This window comes from Carassius auratus, chromosome 11 (genome assembly GCF_003368295.1).
Source record: "Carassius auratus strain Wakin chromosome 11, ASM336829v1, whole genome shotgun sequence".
Lineage (NCBI taxonomy): Eukaryota > Metazoa > Chordata > Actinopteri > Cypriniformes > Cyprinidae > Carassius > Carassius auratus.
In genome coordinates this window covers 8,224,950-8,248,133 of record NC_039253.1, presented here as the reverse complement: position 1 = coordinate 8,248,133, position 23,184 = coordinate 8,224,950, and the positions used below count along the sequence as shown (strand labels likewise).

The 23,184-nt window shown below is 39.0% G+C and overlaps 1 protein-coding gene across 1 annotated transcript in view; it reads left to right on the top strand.

Annotated features, from left to right (window-relative positions):
* LOC113110921 (caM kinase-like vesicle-associated protein) overlaps positions 1 to 6,760 on the top strand; it is a 44,568-nt gene extending 37,808 nt beyond the window's left edge. Inside the window, exons 5-11 of the mRNA XM_026275210.1 lie at positions 379 to 517; positions 1,558 to 1,678; positions 1,914 to 1,989; positions 2,391 to 2,527; positions 2,664 to 2,742; positions 3,537 to 3,624; positions 3,707 to 6,760. Of these exons, the coding sequence (XP_026130995.1) occupies positions 379 to 517; positions 1,558 to 1,678; positions 1,914 to 1,989; positions 2,391 to 2,527; positions 2,664 to 2,742; positions 3,537 to 3,624; positions 3,707 to 4,036 (970 nt within the window). The 3' untranslated portion in view covers positions 4,037 to 6,760. The remainder of the gene's footprint in view (positions 1 to 378; positions 518 to 1,557; positions 1,679 to 1,913; positions 1,990 to 2,390; positions 2,528 to 2,663; positions 2,743 to 3,536; positions 3,625 to 3,706) is intronic.
* Positions 6,761 to 23,184: the final 16,424 nt, after the last annotated feature.

The window sequence follows — 23,184 nt, the reverse complement described above, 5'->3', positions numbered from 1 at the left end:
AAAAACAAATTCCTATAGCTAAGGTTGTTTGGCGACAAAGGTTCTCTTCAAATCATGTTGAAACTGAGCTCTAGAGGCTGAAGCTGCTGCTACTGTTGCCTGAGACATTACAGAAATAAACCCTGCGCTCAGACTGTCCTAGCACGATTATACCGCCTCGTCCTTGTCGCATTCCTACCTGTCTGTTTGGATTTGCATTCATTATTTTAATGCCTCGTCCCTGCTGTACGCTGTATGTGTGGCATGGACTGGATGATTTGCGTCTGCTACATCTGCGTGATCAAGTAAAGCTTTTGAAGGTGCCAACGTTTAAAGCAGGGTGTGAATAATTCATAATCGCACAGAAAAAGCAGCTCAGCATGTTGTGATTTCTTGCAGAGCCACAGGTCGGGAGGTGTTTGACTGGATTCTGGATCAAGGCTATTATTCTGAGAGGGACACCAGCAATGTTATCAGACAGGTGATGGAGGCAGTTGCTTACCTGCACAGCCTGAAGATTGTTCATAGGAACCTGAAGGTACATCACACAGTGCCCTCTGGTAGTCATCTAGTTCATAATTAATTAACCCTTTACCCAGAAACTTTCACACAATTCTGATTTGGTTTTCGAATATAAACTTTAGTACCACACTTTTTTTGTGTAATGATTTCAGATCTGTTTTTTATTGTTGTTAAAAATAATCTAAATGAATAATAATAATAATAAATCATATCTGAGCAACACAGCAGTGTTTCATTACTGAATGGTTACTGATTCAGCATTTTTGAATTACCTATTTGAGTCAGTGATTCAGTTGTCCATTCATAAAGAGAGGCACTTGCTTCATTCTTGAATCAGCTGTCTGAATGAATCGTTTGAATGAATGTCTCAATGACTCACTCATTAAGGCATTAAGTCACTTGCTGCCACCTACTGGCAGTTTTCTTTTATATTTAAAAGTAGGTTACAGTAGCTTATCTTTGCATTTTTTCCAACATTTTGTATTTGTATATAAAAAACTGATTTAAAACACCAAGCTCGTAACATTATTTATGCTGTCATAATTTTGCAGTGTGAATGCATTCATGCTACATTTCGTCTTCATTAAACGGTCTGTGTAAACTTCTGCATTGGAGAGATGGGTTTTGTTAATACTGATTTCATTTGATTGGTAACAGCCCTATATTGTTTTATTACATATGGTATAATTATTAATAATTCCCTTTAAATAGGCAAAAAAAAAAATTGCCTAGAAAAAAATGTAAATAAATTGTAGTATGCAATAACTAAAGTCATATAAAGCTGATTTCTCAAAATAAAAAAAAATAAAAAAATAAATAAATTAGGTGTAAAAAATGCTGAGTGGCTAGTAAATTTGGAAAACCCATCGCCACAGTGGCTGGTGAGCAAAAAAGGTAATGTCAAGCCCTGCTAATGTATTGTTCTGTAGTTCCTAAATTCTGCTCTAGAATATTACTTGTTTTACATCAGCTGTCTTGACACACAAACAAAAGTCTGTTTTGAGAAAAGGAATTTCATGAAGCATCGTGTCATCTTATCATTGTCATTCCCTCTAGCTTGAGAATCTGGTCTATTACAACCGACTGAAACATTCCAAAATAGTCATCAGTGATTTCCATCTGGCAAAACTGGAGAATGGACTCATCAAGGAGCCCTGTGGAACCCCAGAGTATCTGGGTAAGAAGCTCTTCATAACAGGCAAAACCTCTTTAAACACTCATGGGGCCAGTTGCAACAGATGGTCTTTATTGATGAACACATTTTATTTTTATTTTTATTTTTTTTACAAGATTTCTGTTTACATGGGCATGCATTAATTAAAATTAGAATAGCCAAATGTGGCAGTCTGCATCAATGTGTTGTTGTTTTTTTAAATGCAGTGTCCTTGTTCATTTTTTTTTTTTTCAACCAGCCCCAGAGGTTGTTGGGAGACAGAGATATGGCCGAGCTGTGGACTGCTGGGCCCTTGGTGTGATCATGTACATACTGTGAGTGTATTCTCCCATAAACCAAAACCAGGAGCTCATAATACCTTCTTTTACAGACAGCATTTAACTAGTCTTCCACAGCCAGGCTTTTGATTATCAGCTGAAGTGTGGTCCACATTGTACCTTATTCTGACCAAAAACCCCCCACTTTGTCTACAATGTGCTGTCTGAGTAGTAAATGCAAAACCGATGATACCTTATTAATAGATCAGAGTCATCTAATTCACACACCATTTCTGCAGGCTCCACAAAATCTGTACAATGATAAAAAAAAAAAAAAAATTCCAATATTATGCTAATTTTATGTGCAAAATGCATGTCAGGGAGCTGTGTGGGCATGAGAGTACCATTACCCAGATCCTTCTCACGGTTTGTAATGATTTCCCTCATCTCATGCTCAGGCTCTCCGGAAATCCTCCTTTCTATGATGAAACAGATGATGATGATTATGAAAACCATGACAAGAACCTCTTCCGGAAGATTCTTGCCGGAGACTATGAGTTTGACTCACCATACTGGGATGAAATCTCAGACTCCGGTACTGTTAGTGAAGAATACTGATAAAATCTCTCATGCTTAATAGATCACAAACTTGTCTTATGTAAACCTTGATTTTAAAGACATGATGTGACCATTTAGTTGTGTTTGCATCTGACATTTCTTTCAATCTGCAGCTAAAAACTTAGTGTCACGTCTTATGGAGGTGGACCAGGATCAGAGACTGACTGCACAAGAAGCCATCAACCATGAATGGTACTTACAGTATCAATATACCTGACAATTACTGGTAACACTTTATTTTAAGGTGTCTGTTAGACAGGTTACATGTACTTACTATTATAATAACAATTAATTATGCATAATTAAATGCAAGTGACCTTAAACCAAACCCTGATCCTAACCCTAACCATATAGTAAGAACATAATTTATTAATTTATGATATAATTACATTGTAACAATGATACATTAAACTAAAGTGTAACCCAATTACTCAATACATTTGCATCCCTAACTACTGAGAAAAAAAAAATGTGTATGAAATACACCTCTGTTCAAAAGTTGGGGTTACATAAACTTTTGTAGTATTTTTAAAAGTAGTCTCTTACTGTATGCTTACCATGCTGCAATGAAATGCAGTGAAAACAGTAATATTGTGTAATATATTATAATTTAAAATAAATGTGTTCTGTTTTAATAGATTTTAAAATGGATAATTTCCTGTGATGCAAAGCTGAATTTTCAGCATCATTACTCCAGTCTTAAGTGTCACACAATCCTTAAGAAATCATTTAAATATGCTGATTTTCTGCCCAAGATTATCACCATTTTGCTTAATATTTAATTTTTCACGATTCTTTGATGACTTCAAAGTTTTTAGGTTTTTGTGACAATGTAATTGTCACTTGACCAACTTAAATGCGGCATCATTACTGAACAAAAGCGTTTCTTTAAATGAAGAAAACATTTTTGACCCCAAACCTTTGAACATTACTGTATCTAAAAACAAGTTTTCCGTCCATATAATATGTTTTTTGTACCATTAAAGGATATCTGGAAATGCTGCATCAGACAAGAACATCAAGGAAAACGTGTGTGCACAAATCGAGAAGAACTTTGCTAAAGCTAAGTGGAAGGTAAGTTCTAGATGAGGTTCACGCTTTTGTGTTAAGAAGTTGAGTTTGGCCAAATTAAATTTGGATTACACCCTCACTGTAGAAAGCGGTACGTGTCACGACCATGATGAAGCGTCTCAGGGCACCAGAGCATCAGACGGCGGCACCAGCAGCAGCAGCAGCACCTGGTGTGTCTAAGCCTGCAGCAGGGGCGCAGGAAAACCCTCAAGCTCCATCAGAGGCCTCCACAGCACCATCGAGTACTGCTGAAAGCAACTCGACGAGCACAGAAGCCCCCGCCGTGGAAGCAGCAGCACCAGCTGAGCCTGTTCTTCACACCCCAGCTCCAGAACAGCCCGATCCTACACCGCCATGCAACGGAGAGGCTGTAGCCCCCCTGCCATCAGACACAGGGGAGGGACAGAGCGGTTAATCTTGCTACCTCTCTCCCACCTGCGTTTAGAGCCCACACACTTGTACATAAGCAGCAAGCATGCTAATACTGATCCCGCAGCACATAGCATTAATCTCAACACGCTCTATCGTGAGCCGACTTCTAAAACATTTCCCAGCAAGCATCTGTTTTCTATTGAATCACAAAGCTGTGTGACGTGTATCGAAGGCTACTTTAACTTTGCGCAAAAGAAGAAAAAAGCTATTTTCTGCTTACATTAAGCCAAGATTGGAATCTTTAGCACTGATCCGCATACATGTTTTAGGATAGATGATTAAAGCAGGCCTCATTTTATAAAAGTACTTTTTTTATTTTATTGCATCGCAGTTTGTTAACGTCCATCTTGAGCAGGTGCACCGATACACAGCTTTGTGTGTGATGTATAGTTTCTGTAAATAGCTTACTAACCTCTGTAGATTAGACGTAGCCAAGAACAGCATGCTTTTACAAATCTGCTGTTTACGACACCAGATAACTGCTACATTCAGCTTCAGCTTTACATGGACATGTCATGTCTTGATCGAACACACGCTCATGAAATGTTGTAATCAGTTTAAGGGGATTTACATGAAAAATACTTCGGCAGCAACTAAGGTGGCTAAATTCATCTCATAATGGCATTTTAATGGTTGAGACATGTGGCCCAATAAATGGAGCAGATTAGGTAAACATAAGAAATACCTAAGATCTGCTTGGTAGCTAGCCACATGAACAGTGGAAAATGTGATTTGTTCATATAATGTATTATATACTCATTTGCATACATTGTACATGTATTGAGTAATAATATACTTGTCCATTTTAAAAGTACACAGGCCTATAGCCACACACAGTGATCTTTGTTTTCAACAGAATTTCATCTGAGGCATAGATGTACATTACTACTCCTTTGAGACCCTTCAATATATTTAATCATTATATTTATATTTTCATTGCATCTTATGTTATTAATCCATAATGCACTTAAATATATTCTGAGATATTTCATTTATTACATTATTTTAAATTATTCCAAATATGTAACAAGGATCATATATTGACTTATTCCTGTCAAGTAATTCCTTTTATTTATTTAGAGCTAAACATGAAACAGATTGTTTCAAAGCATTATACTACTTAATTTGCACCCCAATAAAAAAGGTTAAAAAGAAAAATAAATCTGGTGATTGTATTTAAATTTCAAAATTCATAAATGATGTGTTTAGGATTATATTAAACAAAACATGTAAGAATCATGAACTTCTTGTTAAACTAATTTCTGCAATAACTAAAATCCTATTGGCTGTTCATCAAGGGAATCAGGGTGATAACTTGGGTTACAAAAATACATCCTCCCTGCAGTGCTCTACATTGGTTTGATATATTCCTGCCTAAAGCAGATAGTCTTAAACACTAATGATCCTAATTAAGTCTAGCCCCATTAACCAAACCCTAACCTTAATGATTTAAGATTTTAGCCGATAGCTGTTTTTTCCGTCTTTACTTATTTTATAAAAATGTCTGCTGTCAGCAACAGACACCTCATCTTTCACACAGATCTTATTCATTAAATGTTCACGCTTCACTAGTACACTATGTGGAGTTTACTGTCTGTTACTCTTGATGGCATTACAAATTCATATCTTATTTGATGCATTCTACAGTACATTTAAAGCTTATTATGGGCTGTCATGACTTTTACATGAACAGGTTGATGTTTTTGTTTTCAGCATACAAAAATATTTCAATTTTAGCACAGAGAAATGACAGGTGATGCAGGATTAAAAGAACTTAATGAAAGCAAAATGAAACGGTTGACCTCTTAATATGAGCAATAGTCTACAACTGCGATACTGTGATGCTACTCTCAATGTCAGTGTCCATGTGAACACTCAGTTTCTGATTGGCATGTCCTCTGTTGAAGCTGACAATGAAGGGTGAGAAGCTAGAGAGATGAATGAAAGTTCACCTATTGTACAATTATTATATATAGGTGAACAAAAACAGTGATGAAAGTTTCCCCTCCAGTGGTCAACAATGTGTAATTGTTGTGCAGTGGTGACATGCTGTAATTTTCTAAACATGGCAGGAGTCAGTGGAGGTTTGAAAGTGGAAGGCCTTGATATGCAGTTATGCTGTCAGTTGATTTGAAGATGATGCACAGCATGGGCTGGCACGGGTTTCTACGGAAGTCAGCTTTGATATACATCGGATCTCACACGTGTCACTGTCAGTTTGTATCTTTCACTTCTTTTATCTTCTTAAATATTTCCTTTCCTTTCCTAAAATCTGTTTCATACCTTTATTTGTTCGATCTACTCAGAGACTTTGAGAGTTTTTTTGTTTTGTTTTTTGTCTTTTGATTTTGTATAAAAATGCTAAAGCTCACACCATTAAGACCTAAAATAAATCAGTGGTAAGTAATGTTTCATGTGGGTCTTGAAGAGTAAAAAAAAGAAAACATGTTTTTATAGCATTCATGTGTACTGAAACCACAGCTAGATACTGTGTTAAACAATTAAAAGCAATTTTTTTTTTTTACAGTGCTTCACTATTGCCTTTGGTGTTCGATGTCTGTTGATTTCCTCATTCTCTCTGATGTTCTTCTCAGAGTGGTTGACTGTGAACCTGTGAATACACTGAGGACTGGCCTCTCTTCACTTTAACCTCTGTATTCTTCAACTGACTTTCATGCTTTCAAAATAAACACATCCTGAATGATCATCCATTAGTAGTCGTATTTTTATATGCTGCATGTTACATCCAACAACTACTCTTAATGTAAGACACTGAGAATTAAATATGTTTGTCAAAAATCTAAGAAGACCATGTCTCATTTTAAAAAGTAGATGGTTACATGAACAATCTTGGATTAGCATCTGCACATAGGGTCTTAGAGTAATTATTTGGCATGGCGGAATGTGTCAGACTCATCCTTAACTGAAGTTATTTGTTGATATTGTTCTTCTCAATGTCTATTTGTGAGGATATGATATATTAGAGGGGAAAAGGGTGAAAGTAAGTGAAGAAATACTGTTTGATTTTGTAAATGGCATTGGGAGAATGTGAAAGTGAAGTTACAATGAATGGCAAAATATTAATTAATTCCACATATTACATGCACCAGTGCAAGTTTGGGTCTCTATCTATCTATCTATCTATCTATCTATCTATCTATCTATCTATCTATCTATCTATCTATCTATCTATCTATCTATCTATCTATCTATCTATCTATACTGGGAAAATAAAAACAGATTAAAACAACAGTTGCACTATTTTACAGTATGTGTACAGTACGTACATGTACTTATAGTCTACTTGCAGTGTAAGTTCTGGTAAGACAAGGTAACTACATGGGGTAGGGTTAGGTTTAGGGGTAGGTTCAGGGTTAGTACCTAGTTATTACATAATTATTGTAATTACTATAATAAGTACATAGTATGTACACGAGGAACAGGACTGTAAAATAAAGTGCTACCAAAACAACTATATATTAATAAGTACATCATAACAAAATAGGTCAAACTATTTTTGAAGTGAAAATGAGCCATATTTTCCATTTAACCAAAATATTATCTGGCCCTGTATACTTCCTAATTAGGTATAGCAGTTAATGCAACAGTTAAACAATCTAGATAGATCGATAGATAGACAGACAGACAGATAGATCGATAGATGGATATATATGGTTAGGGTCACTCACTCACTCGAAATTTTTATTAATAATGTTAGTTTTTATTCTAAGATTTGATTCTAACGAACTTAAGAAAATATATAGAACCCATTAATTGCAGTGGCCAACTCCTTTGCAGTGCATCAGAAAGCAAACATCTTAGAGGCTTAGTAAAGCTTGCCCTCTGCTGGTTCACATCATTTAGTACATCACATATAATTACGTCATTTAGTAAATAAATATTTAAAGATTAGCAACCAGATAATAAGGCAATGACTTCTCTCTCTTCTTGTAATAAGACGTGAGAACTTTTTATCCTCTGCCCAATGCATCACTTAACCTCAAAGTCTGAAAATGAATCCACATTTATCATCAGCATCTAACCCACTTTAAAGGATGTTTCTAATGACATCAAATTGAGTCTGTACTGGCCTACTAAATTCCTGTCCGGACCACAGACTTTACAAATGTGACGTCCTGTACTTGATTTACCCTGCACTCTGAATGCTATAATAGCACTGCCAGGAATCTCTTCCTCTGAGTCACTGATCTCACAACCTGATAATACCAGCAAACGTCTCTCCTAATGTCTTTCAAGACTTATCAGGTTACTTAAAAAGTGTTATTCCATGCGTTCATTTCTTTCCAGAGTGCTACACTTCTAAAAACATCTGCTTGGGCAAAACATAATCGATAAAAGTTATTCTGGAGCTTTCATGTCAGACTGATAATGAGGTTTTTCAACAGTAAACAAAAGACTTTGTAAGCATGAATAGAGGCCTTTCCATAATAATGACAGCCTATGATGGCATGTTGAAAGGATGGCACCCCTTCCCCCTCTGAGATGGGTCTGGAGATAAGCATTCTGAGCCGTTTATCCTCAGTGTGTTCAGCTATTCAATCCGATAATCATCCATCACCCCGGTGGGTGAGAACAGCCAGTCACTGCGACGACTGTGCCCACCACTGGCACTGAGACACCAGACACAGGGAATGATGGGAGCTATCAGATAAGACAGAGACAGAGGTTTGTCTGTTGGGGGACACAAATGGGACAAAAGAGGCTAGTGATGATGAGATCCTATTTTGCCTGAATGAGATGCCCGTGATGATGCCCACTGTGCCCAGAGAACAACAACAATACAGTGACCGGCAGAAGATCTGTATGTCCTCACTGGGAATGATGTTTAGTAACTGTAGTAACTAAAGCCACTGAGAAAACTACAAAAATGCGCTGACATTTCAACACACATACTTTACCTGTTAAAAGGATAGTTCACCCAAATGAAGACATTTTAGATGAAATCCGAGAGCTTTCTGACCCTCCATAGAGAGCAATGTAACTGAAATGTTCCCAGACCCAGAAAAATAGTAAGGACATGGTTAAAATAGTCCAGGTGACATGGGTGGTTCATCTGTAATGTTACGAATATACAAGAATACCTTTTGTGTGCAAAGAATACTTTATTCAACAATTCTTCTCTTCTATGTCACTGTCCACCACCATTATCGAGAGTACCACATCATGGGCCAGTAGAGGTCTGACATATAAGACAGATATGGACAGATAAGACTAAATGTGCTTGAACACTTGAGTCCAAAAATTTTCATATTCATCATCCTTTCCTATCTAATGCTTGCTACTGGATGCGAATGCAGAACATTTAAACTGATCCAACGAGAGTTTCGGAGGCAGTGTGTAATTGACACAACATCAGGGTCGAATTTATTTTCTACGTGCAAAAAATTTTGAACAAGAATTTCGGGACTCAGTGAGCAAAGACCTTTAGATTAACCTTTATCAAACTGATGGGAAAGCAAAAGTTTGGAGGAAAAAGAGCAACTGCTTATGATCCATAGCATGGGCATGCATGCGGTCTCATGTTTATTGATGACTTAACAAATGATGGTAACAGCAGAATGTTAAATTTAGCAAATTTCTCTTTACTCAGAATCAGAATATTTGTGCTATTTCTCTTCACAAGGTATCAGCATTCACTGACTTGATTCATTTTAATTAGTGTTGCGAATATATTTTAGTCATTTCAAACAATGTATTGTAGTTGCTGTCTCATCTGACTCTTTTTCAGCTGTAAAATAATGGGGCAGTGTTGCCACCTTGTAGACTTTCTGCATAAAAAAACACCAAGGTGCAAGTGCGAGCTGAGCATGCATGTGCATGCGGTAGTTAGAAAAATCGGACTGTACACGTTTTGCGCTGATTATGACATTTGCGCCAGCAGACCAAAGTATTGGGGAATTTTTCTTTTTTATTAAAAAGAGAAATTAATATGCTATGCAGCTTTTTTTCTCAACACTTAAGCAGATTTTACATTTATTACTATTATTATTAGCTATACAACAATCACAAGTGAAACATACACTACACAATAAACAAGGCTAAATACACAAAGAAAATTCTTAAAGAAAATCCTTAAAGGTACATTATCTAATAATAATAATAATAATAATAATAATAATATCTTTTGCAGTGTTATTTCTCATGAATTTATCTTGTTTCAGGGATTTTTACATATTTTACTAGAAACTCAGACAAAATTAATTTGGAAGGAATGGGCAAATATTAGTTGCTGGTCTTTCTCTTTCTTTCTTATTTTAATTATTTATAGAGCACAATTAAACAACACTGGGTTGACCAATGTGCTGTACAATAGCATCATAGGAAGAAACCAACATCATCACCAACATCACAGGAAGCAAAAGAGAAATAAAAAGCAAGTAAAACAAACATCATAGAAAAAAAGGAGAGACACTTTCTTTTAAGTCAAAGAGTGGAACCAAAGGCTAACTCCAATTAAATTATTTTTTAAAGAACCCAATGTAGGTAAAAGTCTAAGATATAAAGTCAAGCTATTCCAGCACTTACGGGACACCACTGAAAATGCCAACTTTAATCTTGTCCTAGGGGTGTCTAAAATCATCTGGTTTGATGACCTTAGATTCCTTTGAGGTTTGTGTACATGTAAAAGATTGGTTAAATAAGAGGGTGTCAGATTGATATATTAAGATAAGTAGTTTAAAATCAACTCTTTAGGAAGCCAATGTAAAGTATCTAAAAAAGGTGTTATATGCTGGTGTTTATTAACACCTGTCAATAATCTAGCAGCAGCATTCTGCACTGGTTGTAAGCGAGTTAACAGCGATTGTCTTACACCTGCATATAAAGTATTATAGTAATCCAGTCTTACAAAAATAATGGCATGAATAAGCTTTTGAAAATTTCTGGTTGACAGAAATGGTTTTAACTAGCTAGTATTCTCAAATGAAAGAAACAAGACTTAACCACCAAATTGATCTGTTTATCAAATTTCAGAGAGACATCAAACTGAACCCCAAGATTTTTAAATACTGATTTACGGAAAGGTGTCAAGTTCAAATCCAAATCAGAAAAGAACTTGAAACTCAGAGTTTTCAAATCAAATTACCTTGGTCTTACTTGCATTTAGATAAAAATAAATAAATAATTGCTGACATTCATAGTTTAACTTCATGCAAACAATTTAGTAGAGATGTGATTTTCCTCTTGTCCTGTATTCGCAAAACAATGAAAAAAAACTCATGCTTTTTTAATTGTGTTTACAGTGTACAATATAACATGTGTTTATGTTTCGCGTGTAAAAAAACACAGTATTTTTCACACAATTCACCTATCTGTATACCTCTGTTTTCACTGTCATAAAAACGGGCTGATGACTTCTTTGTTCTATAAAGTCCCTCCTTCAGAAAACGTAACGAGTTCTGATTGGGCCAGCGGTTCCTGTGTTGTGATTTGACAGCAGCTGAGCGCGCACTGCCCTCCTGCTAATGTGATTGGGCTAGAACGCACGTGCTGGAGATGTACTTATAATCACAGGAGCGTTTTTACTGATGAGATGTGCATGAAAATTGCATTCATTTTTTTCCACAGCCCTAACATCTAGTTTACAAAGCTTAACACTTTTCCCTTTGTGTAATAAGTTACAGAAACTGTTAAATGCACCAACTTAAACAATAAAATACACTTACCGGTTGTGGTCCATAAACAATGCCTTCTCCAGACAAAGGGAACTGCTCCATCTTTCAAGAATAATCTTTGTGCGAATCCGGCATTAAACTGATTGAGATTGAGGAGTTAAACATAAATTGTAACCATTAATCTCCAAGTACAGCGTCCCTGGGAAGCCCAAACAAAGATGAGTTGACTCCAAGATGAAAATAACAGCGTTTCAACGACATGGCAAACAAAAACGCAGCTCTTCCTTCTACTCCGTCAGAGCGCAACAAGACCACGCCCCCTTTTTGTGAATTCATGTAGGCGGAGGTTAGTGAAAAACACTGTTTTAGTGACGTCATTACTGCAGGAACTAGAGGGATGTAGTCCAAATGGGTCGTGTTTTGTAGGCAAATTCTTTTAAATAAAATATCTCTCTTGGCATTGACATTTGAGCTTTAGCATTTTACAGATATTATTTATACCCTAGCAAGAACATTACACACTAACTAAAGTTTAAAACATGGGATCACGAAGAAGGGGACCTTTAAGAACAAGACACGACCAAGAATTGAACCTTGGGGAACAACACAATTCAATGGAGCAGATTTTGAATAAGACTGACTGATATTAACTGAAAAGGTCCTATTAAAATGAAATGATCTGAACCACTCAAGAGCTACGTCTCAGATACCCACATTCATTTTTAAATGAGTAATAAGGATATTGTGATCAATAGTATCTAATGCTGCACTTACTGTAGATCTAAAATTAAAATCACAGAGTCACCAGTCAACTGATTATGCTAATCAATCGTTAGATTAGATCACCATTATAGCATGATTTATTGCAATGCTTTTTTTTCTCAGTAAGAACAAATTTGTTACTTGTTCAGATGAAAATAGCTGGTGAAAATTCTTATTTGAGTCATATATTCCAAGACGTAGGCTAGAATTTGTGATTGTGAAGTACAGTAAATATCCACACATACTCATCAAAACATTAGATTCATCCGTGCTGGAACCATGCCAACGCACAACCCATGCAAGGAAGATAATTCTGCAAACAGCTGCAATTGCAGGTTTTCTAACAGAGATGGCGACAAAGAGGCAAAACTTAAGAACTGCAGCTTTAATAAACTGAATCATGCCATAAAAGAGCGCACAATGGTCTAACCTACTAACCTACATGGTAACTCTCTCATGAGTCGTGGATGTTAGCAAGACAACTAAAATTGCCTTTTGGAAAATTCGCTGAAAATTCAAGGCATAGATAGCTTAGTCCAGTGGACCTGGAGGCACCCCTACACTGCATATTTTGCATGTCTCCTTTCTCTGACACACCAATTTGAGGTCTCTACTAATGAGCTGATGACCTGAATCAGGTGTGTCTCCCAACCCTGATCTTCAGGACCAGGGTTGGGAGCCTGTCTGTTGTTCATCACCACTCACCTCCACACCAAGACGAACACAAATGGAAAGGTAGGGAGAGGTTCACTTCTGCGGATCTCTGCCTGTCAGTGGTGTGTGCATGTGCCGATCAATGTGTGCTATACTGCTTTGTTGTGGAGACAGGGAGGGGAGAAAGTCTCAACATTTCCCAACCTGACCTGATATTTAGATTGTTTTTATTTGTTTGACATGGAAAGTTGTATACACACACACACACACACACACACACACACACACATATACATACATGCATACATATAGGGCCTAAAACTAACTTTTTGCCACACCTGCCAATGGCGATGATGTGGCAAAGTTTACACTCCCCAGAAAAAAAAATTATCTTGAGGAAGAAAAAGGGCAGGTGCTCAAACCCTCTTTGATGTCTATGCGTACGGTACCTGATATTATATATCACTGTTACAGCGCAATCTGAACCTTGCCAGTTTCTGGTCATTACATATATGCTTAATGTTGCATGTCGAAATGAATTGATGGGTTCGTTTAATCTGGTTCACTGCACGGCATTTATTCACATTAGACAAAACTCTGCGTTCGTTCACAATACTACTAAACAACACTCTTCTTCTGCATCTTCTCCGCGCCCACCCCTGTCTTCTGTGGGCGCCCTCTCCTGTAAGATCGCTATAACAACATGCCTACTTGAGCATCACTCAATATAAATGAATGCATTTGCACCAACTTCGATTTAAACACATTTCCTGCATTAACTCCATCATAAATTTAGAGTACATATGAACTAAGTGAACAATAAAAAAATAAAAATAAAATAAAGACATTTGGGGGGCGTTCTCTTTCTCTAAACATTAACATCAACATTCCAGGGAATATTATTCTAAGCCCCACACTACTCTCCCCTCCAAAAATGAATGCTGTCTCAGCATTCCATAGTTCCCAAAGTGTCATAGAGTCTTGCAACAATTAAGTACATTAGGGAGTCAGTCTCTATACTTGATGCTAATTAGTCTTGAACTGTGAATGCATGACATTTATCTCCCATTTCATGTCATCTGTTGAAGTAGACACCACTGGCCACATGATGTCTGAAATATTGCTCTGCCATAGGACGGGCCCCGCATCAAGTGCTGAAAGGTTTCAACCGTAAACATACTCTATGCTCTATACACAGACCCACATATGTGCTGTTCTGACTTTATCATCATATTTAAGCAATCTATGTGCCAATGTCTGCTTACTGATACTTTATGTGTATTAAATGAAACATAATCCCATTAACGTTTTCTTCATTATGAACCTATGAACTGTGAACTGTGTTATTACTACTTTACATAACAAATATGAAATCAAATGACTTTATGTGTAAGAGAGGGTGTTCCTAATGTATCATAAGTCAGTGTTGTTGGTGGGTGCCTTCGTCTGAAAGGATACATTCTTTGTGGCTGGTGAGTTGCTGCTGGGCTGATGTCGTCTGCCTCATCGGATGATGTCTCCTGTCCCCCTTCTGCCGCCTCATTTTCATCCTCCAGTTCACTCGCAGACTTCTCAGAAGTTCTGTCCCCTTCATCACACATTTCCATGGGCAGTACTTGTTCGCATTCTGGCTCTTGGTCTAATTCTCCTTCTGTTGCCCCTAATTGGCACTCATTCTCCTCAGCTTTTGGTCGGCTTTCTCTCTCTTTGCATTGCTTTACCGGCATTGTCGTCCAGCCTCTCCAGTCATCCTCATTCTTGGAATCCTCTTCCATCTCAGAATCCACTTGGTGTGTGTCCTTTTTACCCCTTTGCCACTGTCACTTTTCCCCTTGATTTAATTTTACTCTTGTTCTGCTGGGCATCGTCAACAGGTAGAAAGTCGCAAGGCAGCAAAAGGTTTCGGTGTAGGACCCTCGCTTCCCCTGGGCCATGTTCTGGCTTAACCTCATACACTGGGCCGTCTGCATACTTCCTCTCGGTCACAACATGCACTCGATCCTCCCAGTATGACCGGAGTTTCCCTGGACCACCTCTTTCTCCCCGATTTCTCACCAAAACTCTGTTTCCCGGCTGGAAATCTGCTCCATATATCTTCTTGTCACAGCCTTGTTTTGCTCTCCTCTGTTCTTTCTGAACTGTCCTTGATGCCACTTCATATGCCTCTTTCATGCGTTTTCTCCACTTGGCAGCATAATCACTAGGTGACACTCCACTCTCCCTTGGCTTCAGGCCAAACGTTACATCAATGGGCAGCCTCGGGTGTCTGCCATACAGAAGGTAATATGGGGCATAACCTGTCACTTCGCTGCGCGTACAATTATACGCGTGGGCGACCTTGTTTAGAGAGCTCTTCCAATCAGCCTTGGCTTGACTCGGCAGGGATCTCAGCATTGACAACAACGTTCTGTTGAACATTTCTACCTGCCCATTTCCAGCAGGGTGGTATGGGGTTGTGCGGGAGTGTTGGATATCACAGATTACCTCCATGCGCTCAAACAGCTTGTTTTCAAATTCCCTTCCCTGATCGTGGTGGAGTTTAGTGGCAAACCCATATCTGAGAACAAAGTTGCCGAAGATCTTTTCTGCCACTGTTTTTGCAGACTTATTTTTGCAAGTGTACGCTGGTGTAAAGTGGTCCATTAATACTAGGATGTATTCGTAGCCACCCTTGTAGCACTCCAGATGTAGAAAATCCACTGATACCAGTTCGAAAGGGTAAGTCGTCACTATATTGACCAATGGGGCTCTCGTCACTCTATTTGGACGCTTGTGTTTCAGACAGCTACACTCCTTGGTGACATAATGTTCCACATTAGCTTGCATGTGAGGCCAATAGAACCTGTCCAGGATGAGACTGAGTATGTGCTCGACTCCCTGGTGACCCATCTCCTCATGAAGCTCCTTAAACACCAACTTGGGGTATTTTCTGGGCAGCACTGTCTGGGTACGTCCTGCCAATTGTCGAGACAATACTCTTTCCTCATCCACATACAACCTGTTTCTCTGCCTATACAGAACAGTCAACTCATCGCGACCATCTCGTCCCACCAACCTCGGCCAACGTTTTGCTAGCACATACTCCCGCACCTTTCCAAGCTCTGGATCTTTTTCTTGTGCTCCTATCAATTCGTCTGGGGTCACTTTGGTCTCTTGTGTTGCTCCTTGCTCCTGCTCTGCCTCAGAACAAATTGCTGTTAAGACGGTTGGACACATCCAGGGCCTCTCTTCCTCCGGCTTCAGGAGAAGTGCATCCGTGACAGCAGCTATGACTCTTGGCCTAGCATGTAACTTTCCATGTCCAGAGGCATCCTTGACAGCCCATCAGCATCCCGGTGTATGCGGCCTGGTCTATAATTGATGGTGAAATTGTAGTCAGCCAACTCTGCAATCCATCTGTGGGTGGTGGCATTGAGCTTGGCCGTAGACAAAACATATGTCAGCGGATTGTTGTCCGTATAGACCACAAAGGAGGTTGCGTGATACAGGTATTTACGGAATTGTTCACAAATGGCCCATTTCATCGCCAAGAATTCCAGTTTCCCCGAGTGCAAATGGTAATTCTTCTCTGGAGCTGTTAGGGTCCGTGACCCAAAGCCAATGATCACCAGTCTCCCTTTCTGCCTCTGATATAGTACTGCACCCAGTCCGTCTTGCGACGCATCACAATGCAAGATGAAGGGCTGTTTAAAATCAGGGTAGCCGATGATCGGAGGATGAAGCAAGAATTCAAGTAGTCGGTTGATGACATCCTGGTGTTTTTCTGTCCAATTTATAGGCCAACTGGAATGAAGTTGAGCTGGTTTTCCCCCTTTACCCCGACCCTTCTTACTGTTGTCCTCTTTACTGCTTGTCCCTTTTCCCGAAGGCTTCCCTGTTGACAATAGTTCATAGAGCGGTCTGGCAATTTGGGAAAAACTAGGAATGTACATGCGATAGTAAGACAGGAACCCCAGCAATTGTCTGAGATCTCCAACCGTCTTAGGCTTACGGTCCCTTATTGCTTGTACGGGTGCAATTTCCTTGGGGTCCATAGTGTATCCCCCTCTAGAGACTATTTTCCCCAGGAACTTTACCTCAGCCCTGAACAATTCACACTTCTTGGCTGTAAGCTTCACTCCATGAGCTTGGTAGCGGCGTAGTACTTCCTTAACATCACAGAGATGCTCCTCTAATGTCTTGCTATGTATGAGGTTATCATCTATGTATGGAAGGCAGGTGTAATCCCTGAGTCCCACCAAACCCTCCTCCATACTGCGCTGGAACTCGGCAGGGGCAGAGGACAGCCCAAAGGGGATCCTGACCCATTCATAAAGGCCCCACGGTGTTATGAAAGCTGTGTATGGTCGACTGCCCTCCTCCACAAACCCCTGATGATACGCCTTCCCCTGATCCAGAACCGAGAACCATGTACTTCCACATAAACTGTTTAGCATGTCCTGCACCCGTGGGATAGGGTGACGGTCTGGGATGGATTTGTGGTTGAGCTCCCGGTAATCTATACAGAGACGTAGACTTCCGTCTTTCTTTCGGACACAGACAATTAGAGATCCATAGGAGGAAAGAGACTTTTGAATCCATCCTTTATTCAAGAGGTCTTCCACATATTCTTTCACCTCCTTGTGTAGAGGTTTTGGTACGGAAACATACGTACACTTTACTGGTGTCGTGTCACTCAACCTGATTCTCATTTGGAGTGACGGGATGCACCCCACATCATTTTCATCCATTGAAAATGCTGCACACTCCTCCCTCAGCAGCTTTTTAACTTTTCTCTGTTGCTCAGGAGTGAGATGGTAAATTGACACTGGTGGGTCTCACAGTTTTCTATTAGTATCTTGTCCAGTGTTGTCACTCTTGTTCAGATCCTTCACCTCACAGCTTATCATGTCCTTACCTTCAGCAACCACTACTCCCGTCGCCACTACATCCTCTTCAATGTCATTCAAGCCTGACTTAACTTTAGTGGGTTTGGCGTCTGCTGGATAAATGGACCTGACTTGCTGAACTCGTCCTAGTACAGTGCGGAGAGCAAGCATAATGTCCACATTGCTGATGTTGGTAACTGGGATGTGAACCTTAGTCAAGTTTCCCTTCTGAAGACTGATTACCATCTTAGTTACATCAAGTCCCTCAGGCCACTGTGGAATAACTTCAGGTTCAAACAGGACTTCCTGTCTTGAAACAAGAGGACCAGCTCTCACTCTGCATTTCACCGCTTTTCGTCTGTCACATGAGAAAGCTTCCTTTACCACTTCTGGAATGATATCAGGGTGCTGCTCCATTCCCTTTTTCTTACTAGCTGTTGAATAACATTATAACCAATAATTGGAGGCTGCCCCACGCCTGGCTCACTGGAGAGAAGCACAGGTACCAGGAGTTCAGCCTGAGCCCCTCTTTTTGGCCCAAGTTGAAACTTCAACTCCACCCATCCCGAGAAGGGTATATCAGTTTGGTTGGCTGCTCGGCCAATAAGGGTTTCACCTTCGTCCAGCAGCTCACTTAATTTGCGTGTCTCAATGTGGGGAAAGCAAATATTCTTCCATTCCTCATTGATGATGGTCACCTGCGACCCTGTGTCCCAGAGTGCCTGCACGGGCATGCATTCAAAGAAACAGTCAACCATACATCTAGGACAAATGAGGTTCTCCAATCTTGGATGTCGTTGAAAAGGTATGTGGTTGGTGTAGGTGGTAGCTCTAGCATGCTCTGTTTTTCCTCTTTGTTTTAACTCCTCCTCCAGCTGTTTAATCCTTTGGCGCAGGTGCTCTTGGGTTTTCTCTTGTTGGTCGCAATAACTCAGAAGGGAGGTTGAGTTGTCTGGTCTCATGGAATGAAGAGATATTTTTACATCGCTTCTGCCCTCTGCTGAATTCTTTGACGCTCTACAGCGTTTCTGGACACAATTTGTGTATATTTTCCACTTTACTTCCGGTGTTCTTCTTTTGTTTATTTAGTCTTTCTGTTTCATCACCAGCGGCTTCATTCATTTTGTTTATCAACATTTCATCTGATATTTTTGAATCGTCCAGGTATGGCCTCATCTGAAATTTAATATGATCGCTGATCAAACCTGTGCCAACAGAGCGTAGAAACTTCTTTTGTATGTGATCTGTACTGAAATATTCTCCACCTTCTTCACAAGTGCGCAACAGTTTTTCTTTTATCTCAATGGCTCTAAAAAGGAAAGCTTGTGGTGATTCGTTGGTGCTTTGAGTGATGTTCAAAAATTTGTAGTACAGATCTGTAGAACTGTTCCCCTTGAAATGTCCCTTCAATATTGTTTTCAACTGTGAAAGAGTGAGATCTCTCTTAATTTCCAGCATATTGCGTAAACTTAATCCTGGGCTGATAGCTTTTATTACTGCTTCAATAATTTCTGCTTCACTGTGGCCTCTTCTCAGCCCTTTGTCAACCTGGTGCATCAAATTAGTGAATGACAGTTTATCTTTTTGCCCACTCTCTCCAATCTGACCGCAGACTTTGAAATCCCTTCTCACAGTGACTTCAGGGGCCATGCCAATAAATTCATGCTGTTCTTGAGGCTGATTTTAACACTTTTATTTTTTTCCCATTTCATCTCTCATCTTCATATTTCCAATTTGTAATTCAGGGAGACTTTTTTGTGAATCCGCCTCATTAACAACATCCTGTTCAATTCGCGAGCTGTCCGACTCCATCTTATTGCTATCGCCATTTTCCCCATTCTCGTTTTCTCCCTGCGTCTCCATGAACGACAACATTGAACACAGATAGTGCTTCGCCACGTCTTCCTCCTCCCTCTCAATCGCGGCATCAGTCGACTCGGTAATCTTTCTGATAAGTGCACGCCTAGTAGAGACATTTGCGGTAGGGATTTTGTTACAATCACATACCTCCTTCACTTGATTGAGCGCCAACAGCCCCAGTCTCTCCGTTACCCATTCGGCTAGAGCTTCCAGATCCATCTCACGCTCCGGATATACATCCGCTTACCCGGCCGAGACTCTCCGCTCTCTCGCGTGCTCACAGTGATCCTTCGGCTCGCAATTCGTCTCGCACTTCTTACAAATCCCAGCAGTGCCTCCAAGTTTGTTGCATGTCGAAATGAATCAATTCCAAGATGTGCATAATTTGATGGGTTCGTTTAATCTGGTTCACTGCATGGCATTTATTCACATTAGACAAAACTCTGCGTGCGTTCACAATAATATTTAACAACACTCTTCTTCTGCATCTTCTCCGCGCCCGCCCCTGTCTTCTGTGGGCGCCCTCTCCTGTAAGATCGCTATAACAACATGCCTACTTGAGCATCACTCAATATAAATTAATGCATTTGCACCAACCTCGATTTAAACACATTTCCTGCATTAACTCCATCATAAATTTAGAGTACATATGAACTAAGTGAACAATAAAAAAAAATAAAATAAAATAAAGACATTTGGGGGGGGGGGGCGTACTCTTTCTCTAAACATTAACATCAACATTCCAGGGAATATTATTCTAAGCCCCAAATTAACATTTTTAATTTTTGCATTTAAGAAAAAAAGTAACGCAGGTTCGGAATGACCTAAGGGTGAGGAAATATATATATATATAATTTTTTTTTTTTTTTTGATACAAACTGCTTGATAAATCTGAATTTTAACAGAAATACCACTGGTGTCAGCATGCAAAAGCTATGATAATGCTTTATGAAAGCTTTACTTTCTCAAACATACCAGCAAATCCATCCTCAGTCTTGTCAGCCCAGGATTCTTCCAAAAAAAAAAAAAAAAAAATATATATATATATATATATATATATATATAAAAACTTATATATATATATATATATATATCTATATATATATATATATATAAAAAAAACTCCCCCCCCCCCCCCGAGTCTGAGATCAAAGTATCAGCTGGTGAAGAAAAAAAATGGCCAGCTGAATTACTATAAAATATAGAGCTTTAATTTAGTAGTTAGCAACGGCAAGAGGGGAAAGAAAATCATTTACACCAGTGGTTTTCAACCTGTGGGCCGCGGCCCATTGCAGGTGGGCCGCCAATTATTTTCTGTTCATTTGCAGTCCATTCTAGGGCTGTGCGATTAAAAGGAAACGTCCTAAAATCACGATTTGAGCGTGCGCGATTTCTAAATCGCTTTATAGCACAGTTTTCCGTGTCCCTGACCTCCCGTAGTATGCTATCTGATCCAATCAGAATGCATTGCGCCTAGCGCGAGAACAGAGACTGGGCATATGCCTAACTCCAGGTTCACACACTGTCTGCGATGCGCCTTTTTTCTGAGCCAATGTTGACGGATCAGAGCGTTCTCACTGCGGTAAAAGGCTAGAAATAAAAATGTGCGAAAATAATTCATGTCCAACACATGAGCATAGAGTGAATTTGTTAGTGAACAGGATGCAGTTTAAGTGAGAGGAGACACGTTTTAAGTGTGAACGAGCAAAGGAAATCTGCGTGCGAACAGAGAGATTCGCACTCGTGCATTATTTTAATGTGCTTTCGCGTTATATTTATGCGCTCTCACTGCTGACTGCAAACACATAGCCTACTGTATACACACTGCAAACACCTGAGGCACCGCTACAATTAATGAGCTCTATGAAGAATGCATGGCAAAAAGAAAAAAAAGTCCCTGTATACAGGATTTTTTTTTTTTTTTTGCCACAAGTCTATACATTTTTTTACATCTTCACTATAGTGATCATTTTGACTTATGTCTGTTCTAGAGATGTTACAACTTTTTGATAAAGCTCTGATTGGTTTTCTTTTGGAAATATGTTTAAAATTAATCCTGAATGCATATATGACTGTAAAAGCATATCGGTGTGTGTCACAATTGCAAAATTGATCAAAAAAATCGCGATAGTTTTTTTTTTTTTTTTTTTTGTCCATGTTTATTCAATAAATACAGTTTAAAATCTAGCTTCTGAGTACTAAGTTATTAACCCAACAATAGCGGGGTCAGTTAATTTTTTTGAAGTGGGCCGCGCAAACATATGTGTTTGGTTGTGTGGGCCGCGAGTTGAAAAAGGTTGGGAACCACTGATTTACACAATTATCACAGTAACATCACCTGTGCATTTAGTCTCAAACTGATGACAAAATAAAAACACAAACATTTCTAAAGACACATCTTAAAAATACCAAAAATTGTACAACTATTTTCTCTCGCTGCAAGACACTGCTTCATAGTGGATTTGGGATCATGTGGTGCTTTTGTAGGAACAGTAACAATACCATCAATTTTTTTTTTTTTGATACAAACTGCTTGATAAATCTGAATTTTAACAGAAATACCACTGGTGTCAGCATGCAAAAGCTATGATAATGCTTTATGAAAGCTTTACTTTCTCAAACATACCAGCAAATCCATCCTCAGTCTTGTCAGCCCAGGATTCTTCCAAAAAAAAAAAAAAAAAAAAATATATATATATATATATATATATATATATATATATATATATATAAAAAAAAACTCCCCCCCCCCCCCCCGAGTCTGAGATCAAAGTATCAGCTGGTGAAGAAAAAAAATGGCCAGCTGAATTACTATAAAATATAGAGCTTTAATTTATTAGTTAGCAACGGCAAGAGGGGAAAGAAAATCATTTACACAATTATCACAGTAACATCACCTGTGCATTTAGTCTCAAACTGATGACAAAATAAAAACACAAACATTTCTAAAGACACATCTTAAAAATACCAAAAATTGTACAACTATTTTCTCTCGCTGCAAGACACTGCTTCATAGTGGATTTGGGATCATGTGGTGCTTTTGTAGGAACAGTAACAATACCATCAACTGTTGAGGAAACAGTTAGTCAACGTTTTAAGGTGAATAGTTGCCCTCTGTCTTGCCTGTATAAGCTGCGCAGAAAAAGACCATCAGCCTTCTGTCCAACCCCGACCTGACCATAAAAATATATGAACAGAAAGAACTGCAGCGTAGCTATCTTTAATTTCGTAATCACAATACCACTACATAAATCATGCACACAATGAAAAGCCAGATTCCCAAGACCTCGAGTAGTTTAAAACTGTGATAAAATGCACTATACAGTGTGAACACATTTTGAAAATGAATGTAG